Source organism: Clinocottus analis, unplaced genomic scaffold (assembly GCF_023055335.1).
Source record: "Clinocottus analis isolate CAN_PGR_092001 unplaced genomic scaffold, fCliAna1.0.p SCAF_6, whole genome shotgun sequence".
Classification (NCBI taxonomy): domain Eukaryota; kingdom Metazoa; phylum Chordata; class Actinopteri; order Perciformes; family Cottidae; genus Clinocottus; species Clinocottus analis.
The window spans coordinates 22,570,316-22,580,315 of record NW_027176218.1 but is presented as its reverse complement, the minus strand read 5'-3'; the positions used below and the strand labels follow the sequence as shown (position 1 = coordinate 22,580,315).

General features: G+C 48.0%; 1 protein-coding gene across 1 annotated transcript in view; it reads left to right on the top strand.

Moving 5' to 3' along the window:
- Positions 1-10,000, top strand: part of LOC137803976 (Fanconi anemia group A protein homolog) — a 23,167-nt gene that overhangs the window by 5,164 nt on the left and 8,003 nt on the right. Inside the window, exons 10-27 of the mRNA XM_068602886.1 lie at positions 803-945; positions 1,155-1,231; positions 1,436-1,577; positions 2,656-2,789; positions 2,965-3,075; positions 3,541-3,636; positions 3,767-3,829; positions 4,502-4,590; positions 4,667-4,727; positions 4,805-4,854; positions 5,046-5,116; positions 5,821-5,919; positions 6,903-7,036; positions 7,119-7,189; positions 8,052-8,151; positions 8,229-8,416; positions 8,510-8,606; positions 9,910-10,000. The exon at positions 9,910-10,000 is cut by the window's right edge and continues 113 nt beyond it. Coding sequence (XP_068458987.1) covers positions 803-945; positions 1,155-1,231; positions 1,436-1,577; positions 2,656-2,789; positions 2,965-3,075; positions 3,541-3,636; positions 3,767-3,829; positions 4,502-4,590; positions 4,667-4,727; positions 4,805-4,854; positions 5,046-5,116; positions 5,821-5,919; positions 6,903-7,036; positions 7,119-7,189; positions 8,052-8,151; positions 8,229-8,416; positions 8,510-8,606; positions 9,910-10,000 — 1,817 coding nt within the window. The remainder of the gene's footprint in view (positions 1-802; positions 946-1,154; positions 1,232-1,435; positions 1,578-2,655; positions 2,790-2,964; positions 3,076-3,540; positions 3,637-3,766; positions 3,830-4,501; positions 4,591-4,666; positions 4,728-4,804; positions 4,855-5,045; positions 5,117-5,820; positions 5,920-6,902; positions 7,037-7,118; positions 7,190-8,051; positions 8,152-8,228; positions 8,417-8,509; positions 8,607-9,909) is intronic.

The following is a 10,000-nucleotide window of genomic DNA, read 5'->3' as shown; positions in this document are numbered from 1 at the left end:
CCAGAGGAGTCGCCCCCTGGTGGTCAGGAGAGAGAATGCAGCTTTAACACATGAAGCATAGACTTCTATACAACCAGAGGAGTCGCCCCCTGGTGGTCAGGAGAGAGAATGCAGCTTTAACACATGAAGCATAGACTTCTATACAACCAGAGGAGTCGCCCCCTGGTGGTCAGGAGAGAGAATGCAGCTTTAACACATGAAGCATAGACTTCTATACAACCAGAGGAGTCGCCCCCTGGTGGTCAGCAGAGAGAATGCAGCTTTAACACATGAAGCATAGACTTCTATACAACCAGAGGAGTCGCCCCCTGGTGGTCAGGAGAGAGAATGCAGCTTTAACACATGAAGCATAGACTTCTATACAACCAGAGGAGTCGCCCCCTGGTGGTCAGGAGAGAGAATGCAGCTTTAACACATGAAGCATAGACTTCTATACAACCAGAGGAGTCGCCCCCTGGTGGTCAGGAGAGAGAATGCAGCTTTAACACATGAAGCATAGACTTCTATACAACCAGAGGAGTCGCCCCCTGGTGGTCAGGAGAGAGAATGCAGCTTTAACACATGAAGCATAGACTTCTATACAACCAGAGGAGTCGCCCCCTGGTGGTCAGGAGAGAGAATGCAGCTTTAACACATGAAGCATAGACTTCTATACAACCAGAGGAGTCGCCCCCTGGTGGTCAGGAGAGAGAATGCAGATTGTTGAGCTCATCACTATGACACTTTACCATAATGCAGTCACTGAGAACACGCCCTCTGTTTAGCAGTCTGTGTTTCCTTCTCTTCCTCGTGTTCCTCTCAGGATTCAGACCTTCGGCGCCTCGCTGTGTGGCACCTCGCTGTGTGGCACCTCGCTGTGTGGCGCCTCGGCGTCTGGCGAGACCCTCCAGCGCTTCTACACCCACACCCTCACGCAGACTCTCACTCACAAGCCTCGACTAACCGGTAAAGACACGCCGCTGACCTGTTCAAACGGCTCCACGCTGTGTTTTAGTTTTTTCTGCTTTGCTTGATGACGCTTCTACTTAAAGAGCCACAGCCGAGGGTCGGGACGCTCAGGTTGGGAAAGGCTTTGAAAGAAGTGTCCTGGTGTACGTGTAAATGCTGCTTTCATAGCGGGAGGAAACCCTCTGAACCTAATCTCGTATCCACAGTGTCCGATGCCATCGCTCTGCAGAAGGAGTGGACCTTCGCTAAAGCCAACCGGTTGTTGACCTCTCTGTTCCGTCAGGTGAATGTTTTAAAGCAGCTGAAGAGGAAGTGACTTTATTACATTGTCAATGAAGGTCTGATCTGTTCTGATGTTCTCACCTGCAACAGTCACCTGACGCTAAAAAGCTTCCTGGAAGTTCTCTTTGCGTCTTTGGTCCTCAGGGTCTGTCGCGGCGGCGCTAACGCTAACAACGTCTGTGTTGTTGCTGTGTTTCCGTCGCAGCTGGCGGTGGTCTTCGGCGTGGAGCAGCTGCTGTGTCACCTGCAGCGGGTTCTGGAAACCCACGAGGTCAACTGGAGACACGTCCTGTGCTTCCTCTCCACGCTGCTGGTTTACAACCCCGGAGCCCAGCGCAGCCTGAGCGGTAACCACGAGAGAGCGCAACGCTTTTTAACTGCCACGTGCCAATATTAGGACCTGAGAATACGTTTGGCCATTTTAGTGATTTTGGTGATTCATGCAAATGCTTCTTTCAGTTTTCAATCCAAACCAGCAGCATACTGTAAAAGTCTGGTTACAAGCCGCTACTACCGCCGGTAGGTGTGTCTCTGCTAGCTACCCGCTGTAGCCAGCTAGCGCTGTTGCTTGCTCTCCGCTAGCTCCCTGCTAGCTCCCTACCAGCTCCCCGACAACAACCAAAGGTCGCGGGACGAGCCTTGGCCCGACGTCCCGACGCGGGCAGTAGCAGCAGTAGTGCTAGAAGCAGCAGTGCTAGCTTGTTACAGTAGTGAGCTAGCAGCAGCAGGGACTAGCCGCAGCGGCAGCAGTGCTAGCTTGCTACAGTGGAGAGCTAGCAGCAGCAGGGAGCTGGCTGCAGTGCCAGCCTGCTACAGCAAGGAGCTAGCAGCAGCATCGCTAGCTTGCTACAGCAGGGACACCCACAAAAGGTTGAAGCGGCTTAAAACCCGACTTTTACGGTCATAATGTTTTTTAAAAATGCACATTTCCCACCAAACTGAACCAGCGGCGGCAATGTACTCTACAATGTGTGGACTGTTAGCGCTGTTAGCTGTTAGCCAAACACACCGTCTAAAACAACAGTGGGCAATCTGTTTCCCCCCCACTGTGTCTCTGGGCAGTGATGCACTCAGCTGTGTCATCACTAGTGGCCCCTGAAGGCCCCCGAAGGCCAGGGGGCCGTTAAGAGTAGTGAGTGAGGAGTCAGCCACCAAGAAGGACCTTTAACATTCAGCTAGAACTGGTCATTCAAAACTGTTGGCAGGTTAGCTGCAGCAGAATGCAAGATGAGCTGTGGACAGACGCCTGCACAGACACACACTCACACACACATGATCTTCCTGTTGGAGGAAATAAAAGCGTAACACCAATCAAAGTATACGTCAGACTATTAACACAAATTGGTATAAATCGGATGTGAAGAGGGCTTTAGGTGGTTCTGGCCCCGGTGTTTCAGACCTCTTCATATCCTCTTCCTCCACCAGAGCTGCTGTCCAGGCTGCTGAGCTCCGCATTTGAAGGCTACGACCTGGAGAGCATGATCACGGCCTTCCTCTTGGCTCGACAGGGAGCGCTGGAGGGACCGGCCATCTTCCCCTCCTACAGCAGCTGGTTCAAGGTTTCATATTGGCTCTGTGTTGTTTGGCTGTGGCCATGTTTGCTTTAGTGCGGCTGATGCCAGGAACCTTTAAAGGACCAGCAGTACATTCACATCAGTGAAAGGTTCCAGAGAGTTTGATAAGTCTGAAAGCACCTCAAAGTGTATTGTATTTACTACTTTTCTGCTTCTTCAGATGTCCTTCGGGGGAGGCAGTGGCTACCATGCGAGCAGTAAGAAATCTCTGGTGTTCCTGCTGAAGTTCCTCTCTGACCTGGTTCCCTTTGAACCCCCGCAGTACCTCAAGGTGACGCTCTGCAGACGTCTCTTTCTCTGAAAGACGTTGTTGCCCTTTCTTTAGGCAAAATGTAAGAAAGAGCAACGACGGCAGTGTTTGTCTGAGGAGGTTGTATTTTTAAAGTCAAATTGTACTCACTCAGCGGCTAGTAAGCTAGCTCGCTAGCTGGCTGATTCCACCATGTTTTCATGCTACAGCCACAGACCATAATGATCAAGTTTTTCCTCTCTTACAAATAAATAAATTGTTGCTTTTGTCAGCTACTACCAACCAATAATATCAACACATCCATCCATCTGTGTGGAGCTGCAGTCCTCTGGATTGTGTTTTAATCCTTTTTGTTGCAGTTCAGTTATCAAATGTTCAGTTTCGATGGGGAACAACATCTCAGAAGGAAGACTCTGTAACTTCCATTTCTCTGGGACTGAGTCGTGCTCAGAGAGACTAAACCTCACTGTGTCTTTTCCCCGGTAGGTTCACATCCTGCAGCCTCCGTATGTGCGCGTGAAGCACCGCAGCCTCCTGATGGAGTACGTCTCTCTGGCCAAGACCAGACTGGCAGACCTCAAGGTAAAAACCAATGGATTTATCCTCAGCGCATCATTTAGACATTTTAATATTGAAACCAGAATCAGATCCTCTGAGATGTTTTGTGGCGTCTCCTTGACGGTGTGTTTTGTGTGTGTGTGCACGCATGCAGGAGTCCGTGGAGGACATGGGTCTATATGAGGACGTTTCTGCCGCTGGCGGAGCGTCGATGCAGGTAACAGCGCCACCCGGAGGTTTGTTTGCAGCGGCGGCACAGAACGCTCTTATTTTGACGGGGTGCTTTTGATGTCCCGAGCTCTGCAAAAGCGTGAAAGATAATGGATGCAAACATTTCATGCGCTTTGCATTGAACTAAGAAACCAGAAAACCTCAGCTCCCGGTAAAGGCATCAATGATGCAGGGAATGACATGAATCAACCGCCATTTTAAGTCCCAGCATGCCCCATTCAGACAATCTTTTGGCATAAAATACATAATTCTTTCTCATTTTTTAACCGAACAACACAGTTTCTTGACTGAAACTCCTTCCCAACAGGACAAGTCTTTGTTTTATTGTGATTGTTGTTGCAGGTTCTGATTCTTTAGGTCCTAATCTTTCCATAAAGGTGTCTTATTGATGCTCCAGGAGGCTTTTTTGGGGAATCTGGCTCATATCATGCTGGATGTTCATAATTACATCAAAATATCTTTTAAAAGTAATTTCAGTAAGACTTTGCTGAACAAATTCATACAATAAACACAAGTTTTAGAATGAATTTGGGGTTCATACAACGACTCAAACAGGGAAAAAACAAACAAACAGGGAAAAGGAGGTTCCACAGTTTTCAACGCGTTGAATAAATATATCTTACTCGTGTATGACGGCGTGGTGTTTGTGCACGTGCAGCCGCAGTGCCAGGCCGTCCAGGATGTGGAGAAGGCGGTGTCTCTGTTCGAGAGCACAGGGAGGATCTCTGCCACCGTCATGGAGGCCAGGTATCTATGCAGCCCTCCGCGGCCCTTCGGTGAGGACTCATTCAGGCGGCTTGTTGACTCGCCTCTCCTCCCTCAGTATTTTCCGCCGGCCGTACTTCCTGTCTCGGTTCCTCCCCGCTCTGCTGACAGCGAGGACGGTGAGCGTCTCCGTCTCTGGTCACATTTCTCAGATGCTAAAGCGTCTTTACCTGACGATGTCTTTTTAAATTTCCAGCTTCCCGTCAAAGCCGACGCTCGGATGAGTTTCATAGAGGCTCTGAAGAAGTGAGTTATCATGAGAAGCGTGAAAGTAAAGACTTTGAGTTCATGTAATGTCATCCTGCCATGTTTATCTCCCGAGGTGTATTATTTTTTTAATTACTTCAGCATCACTGCTTCTGTTTGTGTGGCTGATCAGATTGTGATGTTCTTCAGTACTTTTTCCCGTTACGACGCTGCGTCTTGTCTCCATTCAGGGCCGATAAGATCCCGGCTGCGCAGTATTCATCTTATGTGGAGTCCTGCCAGAAGCAGAGGCAGCAGGATGGTGGGTCTTTTGCTCCTTTATTGTACTGGATACTCACAACGATACCCCTTTATTTATTTATTGACATTTAAGTAGTACATCAATCGGATTTAGTCTAATCATGCAATTAGGAAAACATGTATTTCATGTGTTTGGTTGTATATTTGAGCTGTAGTTCATGAGGAGAGAGGTAATCTGAAGCAAGGGGTGGATCTAAAGAAGGTTATGTATTACAGAAATGACAATATTTGAAAATGAGTGAATGTTTTATCTGAAATAACAGAGGAACAAACTCACTGTAAGTGTGTGTGGCTGCAGTGAGAGTGGGAATCAGCCGGTTTCAAAGATAGACGTAAACAGAAACCCTGAAGCCTCTAAAATGTTTCCTCTCATGTATTTATGACTTCTGAAAAGGTGAAATTGCTCCAGATAATCTCTCCAGTCATGTGAATGCGGGCCAGGCTGGACCGAGGGCCGGCAGCCGGCTCACATGAGACACTATCGGTTGTCCTACGCGCCTCAAAGATCCAGAAGATCCGCCTTATTTCATATTTGGAAGTCAAACCTTTTGTCACCTGTTCTTCAGACAAAACCATTCACATCAGAAACAGATCCACCAAAGTCTCTCTGACCCTAAGTCGCCTCGCAGGCTCCCGTATGGATGTAATGTTGTACGACAGTTACCCGAAATAAAACAGTGCGTTGGCGCTGCGTTGTGTTTGCAGGAGCTGCAGTGTGTTTGGACACCAACGACGAGCCTCTGGAGGTCCTGAAGATGCAGCTGCAGGAGTTCACAGAGCTGCTGGTGGAGGGCAACGAGGGAGGTATGCAGAGGTGGAGAGAAGACATGCGCTGCTCAGGGTTCTGTCACCTGGACTCCAAGAGGAGCCGTGACGCAATGAGAACAACACTTTATGGAACAGGGGAGAACTTTGTTGTCCTTGTGAGCGTTGAATGGTTTTACTGCTCAGCTCAGGTGGAACAGAGGCTGGCAGCAGCCAATGAGACGTTAAGAAAGAGCTCTGACACGTGTGTAATTTACAGATGTGTAATTGAAATAGATTTGCGTGTCTTATTGGAGGTGGGCGTGTCTTATTAAAGGTAGGCGTGTTTTATTGAAGGTGGGTGTGTCTCATTGAAGGTGGGCGTGTCTTATTGAAGGTGGGCGTGTCTCATTGAAGTTAGGCGTATCTTATTAGAGATGGGTGTGTCTTATTAAAGGTAGGCGTGTCTTATTGAAGGTAGGCGTGTCTTATTGGAGGTGGCGTGTGTTATTGAAGGTGGGCGTGTATTATTGAAGGTGGGCGTGTCTTATTGAAAGTGGGCGTGTCTTATTGAAGGTGGGCGTGTCTTATTGAAGGTGGGTGTGTCTTATTGAAGGTGGGCGTGTCTTATTGAAGGTGGGCGTGTCTTATTGAAGGTGGGCGTGTCTTATTGAAGGTGGGCGTGTCTTATTGAAGTTGGGCGTGTCTTATTGAAGGTAGGCGTGTCTTATTGAAGGTAGGCGTGTCTTATTGAAGGTGGGCGTGTCTTTTTGGAGGTGGGCGTGTCTTATTGAAGTTAGGCATGTCTTATGGAAGGTGGGCGTGTCTTATTGAAAGTGGGCGTATATTATTGAAGATAGGCGTGTATTATGGAAGGTGGGCGTGTCTTATTAGAGTTAGGCGCATCTTATAATTGAAATAGATTTGGAACCTTTATGTTCAAGTTGTGTCTACTTCATATTTCCTACATACAAACATTTGTTGTGTGAACACAACATACACAACCATGTCCCTCAGCTCCACACCTGTCCCGTCCCCTTTAGAGATGTCGGCCCAGCTGTCCAGGCTCTCACACACTCTGAGCGTCATCTTTCCCGGCCGTCCCGACGAGCCGATCGAACGGACGGTCATTGAACTGCACACGAGCGGCCCGCCGGCCCCCGAGCTCCACGTGAAAGTACGACTTCCCTCCGTCTCTTGAACGTCAGCGCCAGCAGCCGCGAATGTGTGTCCTCTTTCACGCTCTCTCGTGTCCTCAGGCCGTCGGCGTGATCCTGAGGAGCTTCTGCCAGTGCGTGCTGGACACTTCCAGAGCAAAGCCTCCGAACAAGTGAGGAGCGCCGCAGCTGTGTTTTTATAAAGTCTTAACGGCAAACAAGAAATAACATTATTGTCAGGATTTGAAATTTGGATTCGGCTTTTTTGTCATCAGTGTTGCGTCTGAACGTTTCAGCTCGATGTCTGCAGAGTGTGAGAGCGCCGAGTTGTGTAGAGGCCAAGAGCGGTACTGCAGCCAGAGATTTAAATTACAGTTGCAACATATTGAACAAAATAACTGAACTAGTTCATTTGTTGGAGCTGTGAACTGAGTTCAACATGTTGAATTATGGACTATGAACTGAACTAGTTCATGTAGAAAGTGAACTTTCCCAACACTGTTTGTCATTAGCATCTTGATTACTCTGTAAACTGAAGCCAGTAGACTTTTTACAGCAGTGAGAGTTGGAAGTGTGTATGTCCACACTAAAGTACACCATCACCTCCATTATTCACAGCTTTCAGAATGTCAAAAAAGTCATTTTTAAAAGTTGTATTATAAAAGTTTGCATGCATGTCTGCTTATGACAAAGTACAGTTAAATTACCCCAAAATGTCCAGTTACTTCCTGTTAATTCTCGTATATTCCCATTAATTCCCATGGAAAGTTTCCAACTTTGAATATTCCTGGAATTTTGCAACTCTAAGCTCCTATGACCAGAACAATATTGGCAATTCCTACACTTCTCAATGAGAAAAAGCTCCTTTTGGATTCAGACCTGATTCTCTGTGTCAAACCGAATGTTTCCATGAACAAAATCAATTTGAACATTACTCTGCATGTAAAGAGAGATTGCCTGAATGGAATATGAATGAATAACCAAAATGAGTAACTGAATACAATACAATATGATTTTCTCCCATTGCTCCTCCAGACAAAGCCTGTGGGCCTCCATGTTTGTCGGTGCGTTGCTCGGCAACACGCAGCTCCTCTCCGGCCTCGTGCACAGACTCTGGGACCTTTTTCATAACCAGGTACACAAATAAAAGCTTTTTTTAACCTCCAATCACACCAGTCCGTGCACTCCTCACGAATCCTCTCCTGTCCAAAGGCGGCGTCGCTGAGCTCCGCCCACCTCCTCGGCCTGGCGGCGCTCGTGGTGCAGCTCCACGCCGGCGTGCCCCGCGGCCCTCTGGTCCGGCTGGTCCCGCCCACGCTGCCGGAGCCGGTGGGCGTCGCGGAGGCTCTGAGCTCGGCGCTGGTCTGCAGAACGCGCGCCGACATGCTCTTCTGTGTCAGGTGAGGCGACGCGTGGTCGACCAGAACGTTTCCCGGCGTCCGGCCCGGCCGCCGCCGCCGCCGCCGCCTCTCAGTCTCCTGGTTGTCGTGCAGGTTGTGTGTGGCAGCGGTGTGTTACGGGATCTGCAGAGGAGAGTCGCTGCCTCCGCAGCAGCAGCAGGACTACATCCCCCACAGCCTCTACAAGAAGGTGCTTCCTCTTACTTTCTAGCATCACACACCGTTTGTGTTCCTTAGAAATATCATGAGAGTCATAAAATAAGAGTCCTTGAAGCAATGCCAGCACCTTTCACCTGTCAACAGGTTGAAGTCTTAACAAAGCAATAGTAATGCTGAGGCGTTGTACTTCAAGAGGAACTAAAGCCCCAGACTATTTCTTTGTCTGGTCCCCTTGGAGACAAGTTGTTGGTGTCTTATTGAAGGTGGGTGTGTCCTAATGAAGTTAGGCGTGTCTTGTTGAATGTGGGCATGTCTTATTGAAGGTGGGCGTGTCTTAATGAAGGTAGGCGTGTCTTATTGAAGATGGGCATGTCTTATTGAAGGTGGGTGTGTCCTAATGAAGGTAGGCGTGTCTTATTGAAGGTGGGCGTATCTTATTGAAGGTGGGCGTGTCTTGTTAAAGGTGGGTGTGTCTTATTGAAAGTGGGTGTGTCTTGTTAAAGGTGGGTGTGTCTTATTGAAAGTGGGTGTGTCTTATTAAAGGTGGGCGTGTCTTATTGGGGATGGGCGTGTCTTATTGAAGGTAGGCGTGTCTCATTGAGGGTGGGTGTGTCTTACTGAAGGTGGGCATGTCTTAATGAAGGTGGGCGTGTCTTATTGAAGGTGGGCGTGTCTTATTAAGGAGTCTCGATGGAGTCTGTTGACTCCTTTAAAAGACAACTGAAGACCGTTTTATTCGTCCAGGCTTTTACTTAATTGTCTTTGGGGCTGCTATGATTTGGCCTTTTATTAATTTTAAAATTTTTTAATTCTTTTTAACTGTGTATTGTTTATGTTGATATTGAGGTTGATGTTGATTTTTTTCCGGATGTGTTTTAACATTGAAGGACAAGACATGTCACAGGAACATGTGACCAAAGACCAAGTTCATAGCTCCTTTATTTAGATTTTTAATCATGTTTTATTGACGATTCCCTAATTTTTCACCCGATTGTGAGTTTTTTTTTAGGGTTTCCCTGTAATACCAGTTGTTAGATTGATGAGAAGTTCTACAGCCTAAAATAAAAGAAGAGTACTTCAACTTGCATATATTTCGATCAGAAGTATATTTTATCAGCTACATCATATCGAGTCAAATTCACCCGACGTGAAAGTGTGACTATTTTTAACGTTAGCGTTCTACGGTTGATGGAACCCTAAATATTGAAAAGCACGAGAACATGTTTCCTCAGAAGCAAATGGTTCTGGTGGAGCCGCAGCCCAGTTGCAGCCCTCATCGACTCTGTTTCGCTGTGCTCTTGTTGGACTGAGGTTGAGCCCGTGTGTCGCTTTAGCTCCTGTACCTCGTCCCGAGACTGTCGCCTGACGCCAGAGGAACTCCCCTCGCTGCCGGCGGTCCAATCGGTGACCAGCGGGAGGAGACCC